Source organism: Squalius cephalus (assembly GCF_949319135.1).
Source record: "Squalius cephalus genome assembly, chromosome: 13".
NCBI lineage: Eukaryota > Metazoa > Chordata > Actinopteri > Cypriniformes > Leuciscidae > Squalius > Squalius cephalus.
The window spans coordinates 29236174-29258558 of NC_137134.1; the positions used below are offsets into that span (position 1 = coordinate 29236174).

General features: G+C 36.0%; 1 protein-coding gene and 1 long non-coding RNA gene across 2 annotated transcripts; one reads left to right on the forward strand and one right to left on the reverse strand.

The window, feature by feature from the left end:
* Nucleotides 1-2633: 2633 nt before the first annotated feature.
* On the forward strand, nt 2634-15301 carry LOC307169907. The gene is made up of 3 exons (XR_013823242.1): nt 2634-2744; nt 2846-2942; nt 15176-15301. It is a non-coding gene; the product is annotated as an uncharacterized lncRNA (long non-coding RNA).
* Nucleotides 15302-18322: 3021 nt separating this feature from the next.
* LOC307169888 (galactose-specific lectin nattectin-like) lies at nt 18323-21867 on the reverse strand. The gene is made up of 6 exons (XM_079890780.1): nt 21794-21867; nt 21581-21648; nt 21257-21402; nt 20101-20220; nt 18734-18845; nt 18323-18544 (listed from the first exon to the last, which is right to left on the reverse strand). The coding sequence occupies exons 2-6, from the start codon at nt 21639-21641 to the stop codon at nt 18447-18449; spliced, it is 537 nt and encodes a 178-aa protein (XP_079746906.1). The 5' UTR covers nt 21642-21648; nt 21794-21867; the 3' UTR covers nt 18323-18446.
* Between the last annotated feature and the right edge of the window lie 518 nt (nt 21868-22385).

A 22385-nucleotide genomic window follows, 5' to 3' on the forward strand; every position in this document is an offset into this window, starting at 1 on the left:
TGATGTTGCCCCATCAATATATCTTACCGGCAATTTTATAAAAGCCCTCTTTTATGGACATGATCGATAAATGTCCGGGGAACTCTATGAAACTATTAACTATTAATGCACTCCTGCAGCGCGAGGACCACCTTGTGAAAAAACGCAACGCAATACCATTTGCGGTACAGTAAGTGCATGACGTGTCGTTCGTGCAGTTCGACGTGTCAAATTATTTATGTGCGGCCCAAGAAGTTTGCAAAAATAAGATATTCCTTCCGCGGAAAATCTGTATCTTTCAAACAAAACTCTTGAAACTCTTTCTCTACGAAGTGCTCGTCTAACAATTTGCGCTGAGATGTCCACAGGGTTTGGAAGAAAAGGTGAAGACATTTTTTTTTTTTTTTTTGCTTATGAACAATCAAATAACAAATAAGGAAAACATTTAAAAGGTGAAGACATTGCAACAGACACTGGGAATTAGTTATGTCACTTATATGTTTCTTTGCTCTCAGCTGATTGGTCAAACTTCAGTCTGAGATCTTGAATCCAGAACATAACTTGCCCCGGAGCAGGTTAGCCGTGCAGCGTAAGATACCATGGCAACGAACACCGATTAAAGCCGAGCTACTTTCATAGTACCTAAAACCCAGGGTTGGCGGAAACTAAACTGAAACATAGCTGGCTAGCCACCTAAACCGGCTTCATGGTACAGGCCCCGGGTTATTGCTAATATCCCGGTTTTGAACGGGTTATTGGCTGCATGTAAACGTAGTCACTGTCAGTTTGTCTCTAGTATTAACCCCATGTTTATAGTATTTTGTGTAGGCCTAACTGTTTCATCAATCCTGTTCCTTTCTCTTTTTTACCTTCTGTGAATCATAGTGTCGCCGTACATTCAACTATCAACATTGATGCACTAAACTTTCACCTTTAACATGTTATTCAACATTTGAGCTTTACTAGCGGTTAAACTCAATCCCGAACACAGTGTTTAATCAACTGTAATTTAAAAGCTTTTTATTTCAAATAGGTCTATTATATTGGCTGGTGGAGCTAATCTTGGAAAGGTGAATTTCAGGTTAATAACACTAGATAGCACTCTAGTGCAGTATTTGCAATTAATTCATGTTTGTCTCTTCACTTTATTCGTACATTTCTTTACTTCACGAGTTCACATCTACATATAATTATTACGGTAAAGGTTATGCGTATTTGGCGTGCTGTCTGGGTGGAGGGCTCCGAGCTCGGAATTTCTGCCCGAACCCAGAGTACTCCCCCCGTTGGTAAGAGTAGATGGAACTAAAAGTGAGGAGATGGGGTGGAGGTGGGATGTTGAATAAACTGTCAAGGAACAGAAGTGGGTTCTGCTGTTATTTATATTGTCCTGAGTTGATTACTGATTGATCTCCACTTGTGCTAATTGGGTTAATTATCTGCACCTGCTCCTCCCGAACCTTGTTAATAAAACATCATATATTATAAGCTTTTCCAACTCAATATTTATGTCAAGCCATTTCAAACAAGGGCTGTTTGTCCGTAGTGCAATTTACAATGGGAAATGCAAACACCGTTATTATAGTGATTTTTACCTCTGTAAAAGTATGGCAATGTTTTATCAGACAGAAAGTTTCTGAACCGTCTAACATCGAAGAGGTCATATCAAAACTATGAATATACCATGGTACATTATTTTTTTTTATGCTAATTTACTTTTAAAATGTGGTGTAGCCTACTTTAATATGACGAAATCGTCATTCTTCCCTGTGTAAATAGCACAGGCGTTGTTTATTCTGTGAGAATATGATTCTTCCCCAGTTATGTTATAGTTTAATTTCTGAGGGTGTTTACGCTGTGTTTGGGTTCCAGCTTTGATATTTACAACATTTGAAATGATATTGCAAAGCAAGTGTGATGAGCTCTGTACTAATACAATTGTATGTCTAGCTAAATTTTTCATTCACAAATGTAGAATTGTGAAATCATCTCCCAAATTTGTTTAAAAAAAAAAAGAATTTAAACTGTAGGCTATATAAAATCCTTAAAAACTCTGAAAGGTCCTAAAGCACAAAAAATATATGATCCTAAAACACTTCCCTACTGAGGTAAATAGCTGAAAAATGATGAATTCTTCCCTTATATTATGTTATAATTTCTTACCGTTTATCTATTTGAATTTGTTTATTTGAATGTTTGTTTTTCCTTTTATAAATCATCCTTATTTTTGTTACTAAAGACTACACATTTCCTGTTTGTTTGGCTATAACATTACTAGCCTAACATGATAATTCATACATCACAATAACACTGCACAATTAAAGACAGACAAACAGATCCAAGTAAAACCACGTTTTATTGAGTCTGCAGTTATATACAAACAATAAGGAAAGCTTCAATACTTAAGGTTGTTGCAGTAGCGGACCAGCTCAACAATTTTGCTTTCTGCCTCTGGTATGCGCACACGTTTCTAAACAAAAGGTGTTGTCTGTTATACCGTTCAGAGATGAGCCGTACGTGTTTCACACACACCATATTCCGAAAACGTTTACTGAGAGGTTTTAATGTAGTGTCATTTTCGATCAATTTCATTTTTTAAAAGCGAATGATGTGTTCATCACATCTCGCTGCGTGCCGCCATGTTTGCGAGACGTCACTTGTACTCGCATCTCTGAAACGAAAGTTATGGACTTCCGCATGAGTTGTAAATATGATTTAAGTGACATTATATTGCACGTTTCTTAGCAGAAGTTGGAAAGTATCACTTTGTGATTTGGGCAAATTAACATTAAATCTAAAAAATAATATTGCACAGATGTAATTTGCAAGTACAAGTGATCACATTTACTAACATGGAAAATTCCCACAGACTTGGAACGAATGAGGGATTGCAAAACTGGAAAAAGGTGCAGATCTTCATCAGTCCCTCAGAAGTCTGGAGTTTGACGCCATCAGGATCCCTCAAGGTGAGATTTTGTTTGGTTAACGCCTTTTTGAGACATTTGGGATTGAACTTCATTTTTCCGAGACTGTTCTACTGCTTTACAAATGTTTTTGTTTTAAATTGCTGCTTGAATTACGTTTGAATATGATTTCAATTATGCATTTTCTTGTATCTTTTGGCGTTGTGAAGTGCAGAATTTGCATAAATCGTTTAAAACGATTCTGACGTAAATGCATTGAGAGCAATTCATGCAGATGTATGGACCGTTATGTAGTGGATATCAATAAATAAGTCGTCATTTAAAAAACAAGTAAACCCTATTTAGTCCTATATAAATTTAATAGGCTCGCCAATCACGTGTCTGGTATTTTCTGTCGGCTGTTTAGAATTAGAACCAATCCGATTCGTGAATTAATTGTTCTTTTGAGTCGGTTCTTTTCAATGAATTGGTCAAACGGGTTAGAAGAATGGTTTGAATCGAATCGCGATTCAGTTTGAATGATTAATTAAAGGGATAGTTCACCCTAAAATGAAAATGCTGTCATCATTTACTCACCCTAGTGTTGTTTCAAACCTGTATGAATTTATTTATTCTGCTGAACACAAAATATGATGTTTTGAAGAATGTCGGTAACCAAACTGTTTCTTGTGCCCATTGACTTCCATACATATGCTGTGTTTGAAATCGCCCTCTATACTCTACTCTATAGTCTATAGTCCACTTGCAATAGTGAATGAAAACGAGTGAGTGAATTTAGAGCCCTATTTGAACAATCTAAGCGCACACTGCAAGTGTCCGAATCCACTTTTGCTAGTTTAACGACAGGACAAATGGTCTTTGCACCCGGTGCATGGTCTAAAAGGGTTGTCCCTATGAGTAATGGGTGTGTTTTGGGCATAACGTGCAATAAACCAATCAGAGTCTCATCTCCCATTCCCTTTAAAAGGGCAGATTCACTATTTACATTGCTTCTCTAGCGAGGAAACGGATTTGCTCATGCGCAAGGTTAAAACGCACAAGCAGACCATCTATGGGACAAAGTCTACGTGTGTTGTGGACCCCCATATAAAAAAAAAAAGACTTTAGACCAGTTTTCAGTTGGTCTATTTCAGTTGCCTCAAAATAGCAACGTGCCAACAACACACCTGGTTTTCAGACCAGCACACCCATGGGCACACAAATGGGCACAAATGCATTTGCTATTTAAACAACGTGGCGCAGGACGGGAAAATGACAACTGGCTCCGGCTGTATTAGGGCCCTTAGTGCGACTGAAGGGATGCTGCTTTTGCATAGTTTGTGCTTGCCGTTTAATAGCCATCATTTGAAATGTAGCAAACTGGCAGCTCCAGTAGTAATGAAAAGATTTATCTTGAACTGTCATCGAAACTATTTATAAACCGTAATTAAACAATTTAATAATCAATTAAAAAGGAATTTATACTGGCATTAATATTACGCTTTAGCCACAGCGGTTTGAAAATGGACGATGGATGATTCAGCTGCGGGCGCCATCTTCTGGTCAGATGCGGGAATTCATTCTACACACAACTCTCACAGTGCATTATGGGTATTCTCTCGAAGTTGAGCGTACGGGTGTTTCTCAATCGTAAGGCTGCATCCTACAACGGCTGCTTATCTCGGCTGTCCGTCTCAATTTGAAGGATCCTTGGAAGGAAGCATTTGTTTCTCGTCCTTCATTCGGCCTGTTTTGAAGGATGCATCTGATGTATCCTTCGCAGCCTTCAATCACCCACAATCCAATGCACATTCCAATTTACGAAAAATAAACTGATAGAAAACAAGTTGGAGTTTATTATGAAATGTAAGACAAGAATAATGTTTTCGGACATTAAACTTAGATGTTATCTTTTTTTTTTTTGCTGTAAATTAATCACTAACACTAAACTGACAATAATATAAGCCACTGGGAGACCGTGGACGGCTGTACATTCAATGTATTGCATTAATAAAAAGCCAGTTCATATAAAGATTTGTAACACAAAAGTATTTTTCCTAAATTCGTGCCGTGACCGTGTGGGCGGGAACATGTGTGATGAAGCCATGCGCTCTCTTTCTAGCGTTTTAATGCTGAGGAGGACACTATTCTACAAGCCTCAGAAGGACTGAACTAGGAGGGACACACCCTACATCAGTTGTACACTCGTTATTGCGGTGCATTGTGGGATTGAATGAGTGCACTCAATGGGTGTTTCATAAACAGAGGCTGTGTCCTTCCTAGTTCAGTCCTTCTGAGGCTTTTAGACTAGTGTCCTCCTCAGCATTAAACGCTAGAAAGAGACGGTCTAGTAAGAGCGCTTGGCTACGTCATACATGTTCCCGGCGACACGGTCACGACACGAAAATACTCTTAAAACTTAATTTAGGAAAAAATACTTATTACAAATCTTTATATGACCTGGCTTTTAATTAATGCAATACATTGAATGTACAGCCGTCCACGGTCTCCCAGTGGCTTATTTTATTGTCAGTTTAGTGTTAGTGATTCATTTACAGCAAAACAAAAGATAACATCTATGCTTTCATGTCCGAAAACATTATTCTTGTCTTACATTTCATAATAAACTCAGACAAGTGCCCTATTTAAGGGTATAGGGGGCGATTTCAGACACAGCCATAGAATTTTTTTTCCCCATACTATGAGGCCTATGGGGGCCATCAACTGTTTGGTTACCCATATTGTTCAAAATATATCTTCTTTTGTGTTCAGTAGAAGAAATTAATTCACACAGGTTTGGAACAACACAAGGATGAGTGTGATGACAGAATTTCCATTTATTGGGTAAACATCCCTTTAATGTCTGACTCCATGAATCTTTTAGAGCAGCTTTTCACTTGTAACGTGAAAGTGAATCTTTCCGGACAGTCTTTTGAAACCAAACCAATGTCTTTTCTGTCAGTGATGAAGAAGGTTTTATTGAGCTGAACTTATTTGTGAATGACTCTTTACTTGTAGATTGGCCATTTTTAGACCTGAACATTAAAATTTTTATTTTTGGTAAGATTTATTTACTATAACTACGGACTATAATTGATATGCTGCTCCACTATGAGATATATTTATGTTGCCCCATCTGTTAACAGTAGAGCTATTCTTGTAGAGGTAAACTCTAGTTTTGCACACTAGAGAGTGCTCGTCTATGACTCTCTAATAACAGGGGCTCAGAGTTTAGCTGGTTAGCATAGCCTTGTTAGGCCCTGCTGTTAGATACTGTAATTATACCATTTTATAGGCAAACATCATCTTTACTTTGATGGTTATTAAATGGTAGTAAAGTATTTTTGGATGCTTTTAATAGAGTTAAATAAATGTGTGACATTAACAGATCAACATAAGATGTGTGAACCTAGGTGTGATAAGATTAGTGGAAACTTCTCAAATAACTGAGTGTTGCTTGAGGTGCAAATAACTGAAGCTAACACTTCTCTGTAGGATCACAGCAGGAGTATATGGGGTCATGGATATATAGAGAGATGCAAATGCTGCTGAATATATACACATAGTAAATTATATTAATATTTCACATTCACACAGTCAGATCTCACAGAGAATATATTTAGAATAAACATTTTCCATTCTGTACTTTATTTTGCAGTAAATGTTATGTTTTGCATAAAGAGGAAGTAAAATTGTGGAAGTTCTTCAACCCCACAAGATTCACAAGATTCACACCTCAAGACATGCAAACACTGATACACATTAACCGCAAAGGTCCAGTACAGACACTTTCTCTTGCTCATTCTCTCAACAGATAAAACCACATTTCTTTTCAGATCTAAAACTGAGGCCTTCAGTTTGAGTCTGTTGAATGCAATACTGTAAAAATACACCAAAAACATCTGTTTGTTGCTAATATTTAAACTCAAATTTAATGTATACTGTTATTCTGCAGTTTCATGTATATCAATCATTAACTTTTTATCTGAATGCATTGAGAATGTGCTGTTAGGACATATAAAATGGCTGTTTAAAGTCAGCTGGGATTTCTTGACCACACACAGAGTAAAACTGAAAAATACCCTGTTCAAAATAAATACAAATATCTGAGCCGTTCCCATGCGAGATTTAACATCAATCCCAGTAGGGCATCTTGTAAATTGTAGGTTTTTACCATGTTATCTATGTAACTTTGCACTCTCCCCCAAATTTTATGTTAAATTCAGTTAATGTATGATAAATGTCTGGTAAATGTGGATGAGTTTTGGGATTGTTGAGAATCCACACAAGGGTTTTAAGAGCTCAGAGGAAACTATAGACTCACAACCCTAAAGTAAATGTTCAAAGCTAGAAACTGTTGAATAAAATCCAGTTAATGTCCCATGATTATCTCTATGTGATTCTTTGTGTAATAGTACCTTTACTATTACTGAAACACACATTACCATGCAGGATCACAATAATCAGAAAAGATAAAAAATAAAAAATACACAACACAAACAAAACCTTTTTAGAATAAGTAACATTGATGTTCAGAGTTTACATGCACTTTGGTTTACTGCAGCATTATGAAACGTAGTGTAAGTGTCATGCAAAGGAAGCAAAGGAAGAGAAAGAGAGGCTTTTTCATAGATTGTGCCTTTGTTTGCAGACTTTCTCTCAGATCTATTGGTCAACGTTGATAAAGCATTAGGCACTCAGTCAAATTTCCAATGAGGAGAAGGATAAAGTTAAAAAGCCTTTATTTAGTATGGCTTAAATCATTTTAAAAATACACAAGCCGACATGTTTCGACCAACAAGTGGTCTTCTTCAGGGCAAAGTCACACAGAGAATGAGAATAACACCACATTATAAGTTACAGTAAGTACCACCCATAATCAGAGAAAATTCAATTAACCTAATAAGGCCTAATACAATCAATCAACCCAATAAGGCAATCAGGTCAACAGAATAGGGGAAACCAACATCATAATCAACAAAGCAGGGGAAAATAACACAAAACCAATAAAAAAATAAAATTAAAATAAAATATCTCCAAAGAAATCTCCCTCAACGTAGGTTATCTGGAGAGGAAAATAAGACAAGTATCATGTATTGAACATAAACAAAAAATAATAATAAGTACAAGGCAAAACCAACATAGGGGCATAGAAAACATATCATAAAAACGAGGACATAGAGTTTAAGTGCTTTTTATGATATGTTTTCTATGCCCCTATGTTGGTTTTGCCTTGTACTTATTATTATTTTTTGTTTATGTTCAATATTTTATTGATAATCGATATTTTATTTTAATTTTATTTTTTTATTGGTTTTGTGTTATTTTCCCCTGCTTTGTTGATTATGATGTTGGTTTCCCCTATTCTGTTGACCTGATTGCCTTATTGGGTTGATTGATTGTATTAGGCCTTATTAGGTTAATTGAATTTTCTCTGATTATGGGTGGTGCTTACTGTAACTTATAATGTGGTGTTATTCTCATTCTCTGTGTGACTTTGCCCTGAAGAAGACCACTTGTTGGTCGAAACATGTCGGCTTGTGTATTTTTAAAATGATTTAAGCCATACTAAATAAAGGCTTTTTAACTTTATCCTTCTCCTCATTGGAAATTTGACTGAGTGCCTGGGACTTGTTTTTTGTTTCTTTGGATGTTTTTCCCTACCCCAAGAGCACCTATCACGGACGTTATAACTTTACCTGAGCGCCTGATTGAACCTCTTACAGTTGATAAAGCATTAATTGTTGGAGATTTTAACATACACGTAGATAATTCAAATGATGCGTTAGGGGCTGCGTTTACAGATTTATTAAACTCCTTTGGGGTCAAGCAAAATGTCACCGGACCAACTCATCGTCTTAATCATACACTCGATTTAATTATATCATATGGAACCGATCCAACCGATATAGATATCATTCCACAAAGGGATGATGTCACTGACCATTACATGGTAACTTGCATATTACGTACTGCTGTAATATGTCATGCTGCACCGCGTTATCGACCAGGCAGAACAATTATTCCATCCACCATAGATAATTTCTCAAATTCCTTATCTGATCTGTCTCAGCTGCTGCCTGAACCCAAACAAACAGATGAACTAGAGGAACTAACTTGCACTATGAGCACCATTCTCTCTAGAATATTGGATATTGTTGCACCCATTAGATTAAAAAAGGTCAGAGAGAAAAGTAAAGCACCATGGTACAACAATACTACACATGTTCTAAAGAGAGAAACCTGTAATTTAGAGTGTAAATGGAAACAAACTAATTTAGAGGTCTTTAGAATCGCGTGGAAAGACAGTATGTCACGTTATAAAAAGGCCCTAAAAGCGGCCAGGGCTGAGCACCTCCGCAAACTAATAGAAAACAACCAAAATAATCCAAGGTTTTTATTTAACACCGTGGCTAGACTAACAAATAAACAGACGTCACCTGAACAAAATATCCCGTTACAGTTTAGTAGTAATGATTTCATGAACTTCTTCACTGAGAAAATAGAAAGCATCAGAACCACAATTGTAAACGCTCAATCTTCATTCGCGCCTTATAATTCAGCTTCAATTATCACCCCGCAAGAACAATTACAGTGCTTTACAACTATAGAACAAAAAGAGTTAAATAAACTTATCACTTCATCTAAAACAACAACATGTTTATTAGATCCTATACCAACTAAACTACTGAAAGAAGTGTTACCTATAGTGGAAGAGCCTCTCCTCAATATTATTAAATTATCCTTATCTTTAGGTCATGTTCCAAGAACATTTAAACTGGCAGCTATAACTTGACTTGACTTGACTTGACTATAAAACCACTCATTAAGAAACCACAATTTGACCCACATAATCTAACAAATTATAGACCCATTTCAAATCTTCCATTTATGTCTAAAATATAAAAAAAAAGTTGTGTCCGCTCAACTGGGCTCTTTCTTGCAAGAAAATGACATCTATGAAAAGTTTCAGTCTGGATTCAGGCCACACCATAGCACTGAAACTGCGCTCGTTAAAATCACAAATGATTTACTTTTAGCTTCTGACCAAGGCTGTATCTCAATACTATTTTTACTTGATCTTAGTGCTGTGTTCGATACTATAGATCACACAATACTCTTAGATCGACTACAAAATTATGCTGGTGTTCAAGGACAAGCATTAAGCTGGTTCAGATCATACTTATCTGACCGCTACCATTTTGTCTATTTAAATGGAGAAAAATCGATCATAACTTCAGTAAACTATGGAGTGCCGCAGAGATTGTTGTAGCAAATTCTAAGTCCTCAAATCGGGTCTCAAAGAAATCTCTCAAGAGTCGAAGTTCCAGGTTTCAGAAGAAATAACTTTATTGACAAGCAACAAAGTGAGATGCAGCTGTTCATCTGATCTGCAATGGTCAGAACCTCAGGTCTTATACCTTTTCTTATCACTAGGTAGCCAATCAGCTATCAAGATCTCGCTACCGTTAGCATCATCTTTTCCAGAGACATTATTCTATTGGTGGAAAAATCTTTGATCATACCATTTTAAAGAATATCTTTGGTCACATGATTCAATGCACCTGCAGTGTTGTAATACCATCCATCATTTTTAATTAACGTTTTTAGTACCATCTTATCAGCTACCTATACACATCTTCTCTCTGAGCTTGTTAGGTACTCTTTCATCCTCACAGACCACTTGACCTAATTCAGCCTGATGTATCCTGATTTAACCTGGGTTCTGACTGAGACACAGAAATACAGACTTTTACATGAGGCAAAGGAAAATCTCCAACAGGATCTGTGTTAGGCCCTCTATTATTCTCAATATATATGATGCCACTTGGAAATATTATAAGGAAACATGGAATTAGTTTCCATTGTTATGCTGATGACACTCAAATATATATTTCATCACGGCCAGATGAAAGCACTAAATTATCCAAATTGACAGAGTGTGTTAAAGATATAAAAGATTGGATGACGAGTAATTTTCTTTTATTAAATCCAGACAAGACAGAGGTTCTACTTATCGGTTCAAAAAAACGCCCACAAAACCTTTCACAATACAACTTTAACATAGTAGGATGTCCTGTTACTTTATCCTCTATAGTAAAAGACCTGGGTGTTATACTAGACTGCAACCTATCTTTTGAAAATCATATTTCATATGTTACAAAAACAGCCTTTTTCCACCTTAGAAACATTGCTAAGCTACATAATATGCTATCAGTTTCTGATGCAGAAAAGTTAGTTCATGCATTCATGACCTCAAGACTAGATTACTGTAATGCTTTATTAGCTGGTTGTCCTGCATCCTCAATAAACAAGCTACAGTTAGTCCAAAATGCAGCCGCTAGACTTCTTACTAGATCAAGAAAATATGATCATATAACACCGATTTTATCATCACTACATTGGTTACCTATAAAGTTCCGTATTAATTACAAGGTATTGCTACTGACTTATAAAGCCCTAAACGGCTTAGCTCCAGTCTATTTAACGGATCTTCTATCGCCCTATAATCCATCGCGCTCTTTAAGATCTCTAAATTCGAGGCTTTTGGTCATACCTAGGATATCCAGATCCACCAAAGGAGGGAGAGCATTTTCACGTTTAGCTCCAAAACTCTGGAATAGCCTTCCTGATACTGTTCGTTGCTCAGACTCGCTCTCCCAGTTTAAAACTAGATTAAAGATGTATCTCTTCAGCCAGGCAGTCATATAATATTTTTAATCTTACAGTTAAATCTGGCCTCTAGTTCATAAACGCCAGAGGAGATCTGGTCCCCGACTGAGCCTGGGTTCTCCCAAGGTTTTCTTTCTCCATTAGGTCACCTGATGGAGCTTTAGGTCACCATTAGGTCACTTGATGGAGTTTTTCGGTTCCTTGCCACTGTTGCCTTTGGCTTGCTCAGTTGGGGATATTTAATTGAATTTAATCAATCAATAATACTATTAATCAGCCTTACCAAATGTGGATGTTTTTTTCCACTAGAAACAAACCTTGTTGTGCTATTTTGATTTAAATTTTGAAGCTGCTTTGATACAATCTGTATTGTAAAAAGCGCTATACAAATATACTTGACTTGACTTTGTTTATGGTAATGGATTAATTAGGACTGGTGGATTTAGGCATTGACAGCACAGGCACATGCTAGTACAAATTATTGTCAATTACTTGTATTATTGGTCACGTTTTTGTGTGTGGGCCCTATTTAGGTGATTACCTGTTTCTGCTTAAAGTTCACTTTGCTCTACATTTGCATTGTACCTGATGAAGACCTGAGGGTCGAAACGTTGTGCTTTAAATACATTTATCTGGAGTAGCTTGCAGTGTGCGGACTTCAATTTTCTTTTTTTTTGTTTGTTACTTTGTTGTCCTGCACCTGAGCCCAATCTGGACACCAGTTTTGTAATTTTGATAAAATAAAACGGCGTAGTCTTCACTATAAGAATAAAACTTTTTTAAATTCCTATTAAAGCTACTAAAATCAGTCAAGAGCAGTAAGTGATTTTCTCTGTCTTTTGTTGTTTGATTAACATTAATGACATGGGCGGCAGCAGGTTTATTAGGCTCCTGTCACTAAGACCGAATACATGGATCCAATATATTGAAATACATAAAATTTTCTCCCAACAGTTTACGTTTAATGATGCGTTTAAAGGAACACGCTGACTAGCTTAGCTTAGCACAAAGACTGGAGGTAAACGGCTCCAGCTAGCAAACTGCTCCCAATAAGTGACAAAATAATGCCAAAATAATTTACATGTGATGTGTATAGTCACAGCGTGTACAAATAACAAGGTCACATGAGACACAGCCATCTTCTAACTGTACACACACTGGGAACTATATTCTCATAGAATTCACTATATAGAAGGCGAAGCACTGCTGGCTGGAGTGATTAGCGCAACCCTCTGAGGAACTCTCTGCTTCTCACCACAGGGCTTCTCAGGCGCTGCGAGTAAATCACTCCGCAGAAGTAGCAGTGCTTCGCCTTCTATATAGTGAATCTTAAATAATAATTTATATTTACAATCATAAATCCTGTTGCGTGGGGGGAACCCCGAGGACAAACCCAGCAAACACAGACCATTCCCCTAACATAAGTATTTTGCTCCCGTTTGGGTTTTTTGTGAACCAAATAATAACATTCTAGGAGCGCTCTTTTTGGGTTTTGTAACAGGGTTCAGAGAAGGAGGTGGGAACCGGCGAATGTTCAAACACTTTAATATCCAATTAAACCTACAACAAAATGAAAGTAAAAGGGGCATCCCCTCTCGGAAGACTGCTGCACACACTTAAAAAAAAAAAACGCAATGTAATGTCCTCTCTGGTCCTGCTCCTCTCTCTTCCTTCATTGTTATCACTACTCCTTTTATGCTCCAGAAACTCCTCCTCCTCACAACGTTCTCATGTCCCTTAGCCTCGTCCTGCTTGCCACAGTTTTTTTTTTTTTTTTGTTGCAACCATAAAATAACGTCCCAGAATGTTGCAGGGTAGTTATTTTTTAATAAACCTAAAAATGACTCATACTGAATGTTCCCTAATGGTTATCATTTGAATGTGAACTAAAAACGTTGAAGTTATATATAACTTCAATTATATAACTCTCTTATATAACTAAGTGTATAATTGAGTATATATAACTTGAGTTATATGTTGAGTTAATTATTTAATATTTGTATGTATTATTATTATTAGTGGCAATGGTGTATAAGTGTATTGTTATTTATTATAATATTTATTTTAATAATTATTATTATTTACATTTATCAGAGAGGGGCACAATACATTTTGAGACAAAGGGGGCAGGGTCTTGAATTTCCAGGTATGTCCCTCTTTGGCTAATGTATTTTCAATACATTATGGCTGCCGCCATTCGAGCGACTCGCTCATATGTATTCTAAATGGCAGATTTTGCGCTTACGAGAATACTTGATTAGTTGGTAGAAGTAATTACACATTAATGAGCACATATCATTTTGAAAGAACAAAGTGTTTTTTGCTAAGAATCAACTTGAAAAACTGTTTGCTACAAACCAGCATGTTTATAATTACTAAGACAAACCATTAAAATAATATGGTAGGATATGTAATATGGTAAGGAGGCATATGACACTGGAAGCCAGACACATTAAAAGTACAAATGGCCGTGTCTGCTCTTATCTGAAAAATAAGGTGATAATAAGGGGACATTGTGTGGGATGTTGTTCTTACAAATAATAATAATAATAATAAAGATCACGGGAAACTGCAACAGTTATTATAGTGAAATTTAATAGATTAAGACATGAGTGACATTGTTTATAATTTTATTTTACACTCTTTGAATATCTCAAATTATAATTTTATAATAGGAACAATAGCTGCACTATTTTGTGGAGAAATATAATTACCATGTTCAATCGCTCCATGCCATGACAATGAACATTATTAATATCCTTTATAAAAACAGTATAGGCTTTGACGCTTGTCAAAACAAATAGCTACCACATTTATTCTGGGTGGGAATGTGATTAATCCCTCTAGTGTTGTTCAAGTGTTGTTATAGTTATTTGTTTGAGTGTTTAATTATCCGCTTTCTTTGAGTATTAGCACATGTTGAAGTAAAAAGAAACGGAAACTATCTCAGCGTTGAACTGGCAGGATTGTAGAAATGCAGTTAAGGAGGTTGTTTACAACACAGAAGCATTAGATGGGAACACATATAGGTTTGATGAAGGATATTATTTACAATTAGGAACATGGCAGCTATGAAATTATTCATTGTCAACACAAAGAACTTCGAATAATTTTCTTTATTTGATTAAAAATTAATGTTCTTGTACATCTCCCTGGATGAAGCCGTGTTCACGTGACGTCACCTTGACGGCATCAAAGTTAATATCGTCTTCCGCATGAGCTGTAAATCTGACTTCATGTCAGAAAATATGTTAGTAAACGGTTTCAGTCCTGTACTGTGCTCCGTTCAAGAATGATTCCTAAAATAATGTGTGTTGTTGAGGAGTCGTGTTGTAATTTTAAGTGAGCAGATTTTCACCTGAGTGAAGATGATGATGAATCAGGTGAAAAGTCCCTCAGATGCACATTGAAGGAGGAAACTGAGACATCAAACCAGAAGATCACAGAGACTGAGAAAAGCACAGAGAAGTGGGCACTTTGACTAGTAAACAACCCTATAGCCTACTAAACAGGTAGCCTACTCGAATCCTCCTGGACACTGCGCTAACTACATATTTGCTAATTAGGGATATTAATTAATCTAAAAAAAAAGATTAAAAACAAGTAGTTTGTATTATTTGTAGGATCAACACTTCTTCACCCACACCTGTGTTTTGTTCCCTGACTCGTCATCATCCTACAGAACTGGAGCAGGAGTGGATATCTTGAGCTGTCCTCATCACTGCATCTGGACTTTACTATCAAGGAAACTTAAGGTGAGATTTTCTATCTAATTATGATCTTGATCTCATTCTATGAATTTCTACCTTTATGTTTTATGGACAGGACCACTGTTATGCTACTGAAAAAAAAAAAAAAAAAAATTCAAGATTGTTTGCAGCGTTTAGTTAGTTTCTCGTCCATGATGAAAACAAAATAAATGTTATAAAAATAAAAAAAAACTATCAAACATAAATCATAAATTGTAAGTCATCCATTGCATTTATTCTTAAAATTACCCAGACACTGGCAGAAAAATGATATGACCTTTGTAAGAATATAACCCTGAGAGTGTCACACTGCTTAACTGCAGGATTACTGCATGAGTATGTTTGCTCACTGAAATCACCCACATTTCCAAGATAATAAATTGGCGAAATAATTGTGCAAGTGTAAAATTAACTGATGACCAATTTACAAATAAAATTAAGTATGTTATTAAAACTAGTTTAATCTAATAATAGGCCTAAACCAAAACCAATTTGCTGCCTTTGATGCAGATCGCTGAATTAAAATGATTTTCATTGTTTTAAAATTTTGCAATACCATTGTAAGGCCCGATATATTGGTCCAATGGTGGTTCGCCAATACACGGGGAAGGTTATCACGTGTTCTGTCCTCACTCATGCAAAGTATTGATTGGTTAAATTTGCAATACATTAATCATATATATTTACACGTTATTTCATCTGACTCCATAAATGAAAGGTTTTAATAATATCTGTGCCTCACTAAAAGTGAGCGAATGTTTGACTATTCCTTTTAACTCTTAAATGAACAATGTCAAAATCAGTTAGAATAATCACATTACAATTTAATATTTCAGATAGCAGAGATCAATTCCACAATCAATTCAAATATCTAGAACATGGTTATACATTGATTACACCAAATCATCTTACCCAGCTTGTACCTGAGAGAGAGAGAGAGAGAGAGAGAGAGAGAGAGAGAGAGAGAGAGAGAGAGAGAGAGAGAGAGAGAGAGAGATAGAGAGAGAGAGAGAGAGAGAGAGAGAGAGAGAGAGAGAGAGAGAGAGAAAGGGAGAGACCACCTATTCCAGGGATCGGCAAGTAACTTTGGCCGCGGGCCAATTTTTTTTTTAGCCAGTAGATGGCGGGCCAGCTACATGGAGTAGCCCTATGGATACAAATTAAATACTCTTAATTAATACACTTAACGTCTACATTGCATATATCAATGAAATCATTTTAAACAGATCAAGTAGCCCACTATTGTGTTAACATATTACAGCCATTTTAATAAAGGTGTGAATAGCAATCATGCCTCATTTGCTTACAGTCCGACTTTTGAACTTTATTCCTTATTTATTATTATTATTATTTATTCGGGACACACACATACACACCTATGATTTAAGGAGGGCTGCGTGGGACTGTTTTTTTTTCCTTCTCGTCCCGCTCCCACAAGGTTCTATTCAGCAACGCTTAAAATACACTCTGTGTTCACCCGCTTTATTTCCCGACCTGACGGGTTAGCAAAATTTAGATCTCGTTTCCAGAATCTCACATTCAAATGTCTCTAACGGAAAGAGAGAGATTAAGTAGCCTATAACAGTTATAAATGCTATACAAAAATTGAGTTCGTGTCAATATAAAATATTATTTTAACATTGTAGGCTTAGGCTAGGCTACTGTCAGCAGAGAAAAAAATGTCACAGAAAAAATTAATGAAATATAAATAACATAAATTAAATATAGGACAAAGCCTATCACTCAAATTTCTAAGCCAAATAAACGAAAACCATATTGCCCTACTGACAAATGAAGTAGGCTATTTTCTGCCAAACTATTTCAAACATCCTTGCAAAAAAAGAATGTTGTTGACTGACAATGGTTTCAGTACCAAACAGCTCCTCAGAGCTAGGTGTAGGCTACAGGTCGTCAGAATGAAGTGCGGATGTGAAATTGCCGCGCGGGTACGGCTTTTCTCAAGTAGTGGAAGAGTTTTGTGCAGCATTTAGTGCAAATATTTTTTATCAGGTAATACATATTATTTATCAGTGTGTTATACCCGCCTATTGCCGACCCCTGACCTATTCAATTCATGTCCAGCAAAGAAGAGAGGCCAGAGAGAGCGAAAACACCTTCCTTTATCCTCTTTGACCAGGTGATATGGGGGATGGGGGAGACCACCCTCAAATGGCTTCTGTTCAACAAAAGGGGGGCTGCCTTATCTCTGAACCAGTTTTCTCTAAACTTCTCTAAACCTTATTTCCTTTTATTTGATCTATCTGGATATGAGATATCTGTACCACTCACTTTGAGACATTTCAAATGACACCAAAAACATAACAGTCAATGATAAACATTCACATTAAACCATGTTCTTGTGTGAGTTCTTAGTTGTTTCTGAGAGGAAGTGAGGTTGTATGGGGGAGGTCGAATGGTAATTAGCCAGCAGGGACCTTTTGTCTCATAGACCAGGCCTCAACCAGTATTTTCAGTCTTACACCATATAGATCTGTGGGCGTTGCTGGACCCTTTTTGAAATACACTGTGCCCCAGTAAAATATTGCTGATAAATCATTTTCTGATATTGTAGATTACTTTCGACCCGAGAATATTCCTTTGTGTTTTCTATCAGCTGTTTAGAATCAGAACTAGCAATGCCAGAATAGTGAGCAAATAACTATGATCTAACTAAACAGGTTTAGAAAATGGTCTGAAATGGTTTGTGATTCAGTTTTATTCGTTCAAACAGTCACTCAATCTCTGATTTGTTTGCAGAGGTGTCACACCAAAATAATGCGATATTTTATAAGACAGAAAACTAAAAGGGTCCTGGATGAGTTCTATATTTGCTTATAATCCAGGAAACAAACATGCACATGTCTTCTTTACCAATGATGAAGCATGTGTGCAGTTACAGCATAAACCCCGCCCCTGAAGATGATCATTTAATGCTATTTTAATAACTATTTCCTCAAACCTTGTAACACAATATACTTATATTTTGACATACATTATTATCCACAATGCACAGTTTGCTTTTTCAATGCTTTTATTAATTTGAGGAATGTTTCAGAGAAGATACTGAAAAGAGATTAAAGTTTAGAAGATAGTTGATTTCAGAATAACATTTTGGACAATATAATGTCGGAAAAATGTAGTTCAATCAAAGTAACTGTGGAACAGCATGATGGTCTCGCAGGTTCTTAACACAAATATAGGGACGTGAGTGTGAACAGCCCCTGTCGTTCCAGCAACGTTTAGCTGTAAGGTGAAATAATGAAATAAGTTATTCTGCTCATTATAATGGTGTTAGAATCAAAATGAAATGGAATATTTAATTTAAGGCACTTTGTAATATCCAAATTGAGTGATTTCATGTTACTGTATGATGTAAAATTGTAGAATTGTAAATTATAATTGAAAGTATTAAAAAACAGACTGCATTCTTACAGGAATGGTTGATCTCCAAACATTTCTCGATACCCTTGTGATTGTTAGGTTCTCCAGCGCACCAGTGGGTATACAGAAACACAGTTCCGTCACTCCACATCCAATGTCCATCCTAAAGAGTGAAGAGAGAGTGAATACAAAGAGTGCACTACTGTTGTCAGACTTCAGGAAGAAGGCAATTAAGTTTGTTTACTGTTTAAAGCTGAATTTGAATTTTTTAGACAAACAAATAGGTCTCTTTACACTGTATTTACAAAAAATGTTGGGTTATTTTTTCAGTATGTTGGTAGTTTTCTTGTGCTACCCAGAGCTTGGGTCAGACGTAACAAACCAGGGAGTGTGTTATTTATCGCAGGCTTTTGCCACAGGTCACTTCAGGAGAGAGCGCAGCACCGTCAAAATGGTGTAGGCCTATGTCTTCTGTAAAATACAGGTTTGTGTACATTTAATTTTATCTTTAAATTTGTTATTGTGCTGTATATTGTTTACATTTTATGCAAAGCAACATACAGAGGCACGATGTGAGTCACCTTTTACACTAGTGTCGCGACTCGCGTCGGTCTTTTCGTTGGATGGAAACGTCTGATGCCTTGCATAAAATTTTATTCAAAAATATACAGAACATAAATGCGTATGATATTAAAATATGTTCTCAGAACTGTGCACTGATTGTTTATGGACGTTATGTAGTCAGTCAAAGCATATTTCGGCTACGAGCCGCCCTGCGTTTCGGCAGTCTAAAGTTCTCCCGCTGAACATGACACAAATTTCGACCCCCTTGCCAAATTCCCCCTCGTTGAAGTCAGTACCTGATTGCCTAATCTTAACCCCACCCCCTCCCCCACAACTAATCCTAAACCTACCAATGCTAGGGGGGAAATAATTTGGCAGGGTTGAAATTCGGCACAACACCTGTTTGAGATCCAGCGCCGTTTACGGTGGAAACAGGACAACAGAGACTTGTCGATTACACTTGAATTACTTATAAATGTTTAATTTTTACTTCTAATATTTCTTAAACGAGCTTAAATGTTGTCAATATGTATAGAAAATTATATAAAATATACTGTACTGTAAAATATGATTGAAAATGAAGGAAATTATCATGCAAGCATGTATCGAGTGTTTTAAAAACGTTTATAGGATTTAAGGTAATCCGTAGACATTCATTCATGTATGAAGGAAAGAAATAATAATAAAAAAGAATCAACTCTTATGGCCTAATCAACCCATTATGCTGGGTTAAATAAACAACCCAATTTGCTGTAAAATTAACCCAGCATGAGTTCTGTCCTTTATTTACCCAGCCCTTGGGTTGTTTTTAACCCAGTGTTCTTTTAGAGTGTAGGACACACATCTGAACTTACTAAAGCACTATGAGCACCAATCCAAGTAGGTGTGGAAGAAGGCACCAGACTCAGCAGGAAATCATTTTCCCGTTTTTTACCCACAGATGCGAGGTTCGCTTTATGACTTTGACAGTTTCTCTAAAGAGACAGAATTTTTGTTAATATACAAAATCAAATGTTTTGTACCATAAAGCAAAAATGACAACATTTTAGACATTTGCAAACAAAGTCTGTTCTAATTGATTTATTGATAAAATCCTCGTAACAATTTGCACTAACAAGTAAAATTGTGTAAATTTTACTGCTACTGCTCTCTACAACTTGCCTGTTATCAAGTAAAATCTACTTACCATTGAACTTCACATTCATTTGACATTTAATTGAAGTAATTAAGTAAAGTTTACTTAATAATATTTAATTTATTTAATTTCACATATAGAATAAAGTAACATCTACTTAACTAACTTAAGTAAATTTAACAAAATTAACTTTTTACTCTTCAAAATAATACTGAATTAAACCACACATTTAGAGTGTATGTTTTGCTTAGAAATATCTAAATAAATAATGCAATAAATACTGTATAAATTCCATACTTTATCTAAGTAAATAAAAATAACAAACTACATGAACACAGAGACCTCAATACTTGGTACACAAGGACGTAACATTCGATAGATCGTTTTTGAGTATGACTCTGTTATTTTGCGTGGAAAATGTATCCAGATGTCACAAAATGGCAAGTTTTAAACCTAACAACAAAATCAATGATAAAACGGAGTAAATGCATCTGGAAAACAGTGAAAAATAAACCTTATTAATTATTCATGCCCCAGTGCATGATGGTAACACCAGTATTATAAAAGTTGAGTAGGTTTTACTTAATTTTATGTCATTGATATCAACGGTTTAATTTCCACAAGCTTGAATTAAGTACTTATATAGACTTTAATTTGTTTTTTTAATTCTTGCCTGAACTAGCTTTTCCATGTAGAAATTACATTTGTTTTTTTCTGTAGTATTTACTTCACCAGAAAATAATTTGTATCAGTTTTAATTAATAATTTGACAATGCACTTATTGGGTACATACATATCTTTACATCTGTCTTTTAAGATGTAGTTAAAGACGCATAATATTAAGTTTGACCAAATCATCTTGTTGTACACATTACCTCTGCTTTGATCCATTTAGCCGGATGAGAAAAGTACTTGTAGCATCGGCATCCAAATTTTACCCATGGAGTGGGGCATTTTCGGGCTAAATCAACATCCAGTCCATCCAGTCCATCCAGTCCATTAACATCTCTTGTAATACTCACTGCAAAGAATTTGTTTTTATTTTTTATGTAGCTTATTTTATGTTTGTGTGATTATGTTCTGAAAATATGTGTACTTTATACACTGTTAACTCCTTAATAATCATGGAATTATTAGTCAATAGAATATTTCATATTTCCAAAATGTTTAGGTTTTTACAAAATAAATGTCTTGGTTACCTTCTGTATTCCCCATGGAGAAGATAATGAAAAGAAGCAGACAACTTTTCAGCATTGCCATGATGAACCTGAAATTAATAAGCAGGAAAAGTTAAATGTCTGCATGCACTCATACGCTGCACACTGCGATTCTCAATGCATTTAAAAGACAAAGCTCAAAAATATACTTCAGGTAGAACATTTATTCAGAAGGTTTCTGTTCCAAAAACTCACCTTGGTTTTCAAATTGTTGCCTTTAGCAGATTTTGTGAAGATCCAGAGCCTGTGCAATACAGTTATATTCTCATATCTATTGAGTGAAGAGGGGTAATATTTATACACATAATATCAGGAAGTAACAACCGGTGTCCTGTGCAAAGAACAAACGTTACCATTTATGGCATATTAAAGGGTAACTAAACCCCTGGTCAGAACCTGACTCCACCCACTGGCAATATTTGAAAAATGCTGGAAAAGTAGGCAGAGCCCAGTGGAGAAGAGGCGTGCATCTGAGACGCATCTCTCTGTAGGCAAGGGCATGGTTAGCCTGTTCCCTCTGAGGTCACCAGCCACCACAACTTCCAATAGGAAATTCAACTGCAGTAGCCACTGTTCAACCTGAAAAGGGCAGCACTCAGACGTTTTTACACCATATATTGTAGAATTAAAACACTTTAAACCCAAATGTCAAAACAATTACTTGAATCAATGAACAGCATTAATAAAGCCCCAGTTTTACAGATCATTAACTAAAAAAAGTTATTTTAGAGTTTAGTTACCCTTTAAGAATGGTAGAGAGGTCAAATGTTCAAATGTATGTGTGTGT

Coding starts and splice junctions, on each gene's coding strand:
- LOC307169888 (XM_079890780.1), bottom strand. CDS start 21,641: ATGGCAATGCTGAAAAGTTGTCTGCTTCTTTTCATTATCTTCTCCATG. Junction 18,846..20,100: donor TTGGTGCTCATAGTGCTTTA/GTAAGTTCAGAT, acceptor TTCACTCTTTAG/GATGGACATTGGATGTGGAG. Junction 18,545..18,733: donor TTTGGAGATCAACCATTCCT/GTAAGAATGCAG, acceptor TTCACCTTACAG/CTAAACGTTGCTGGAACGAC.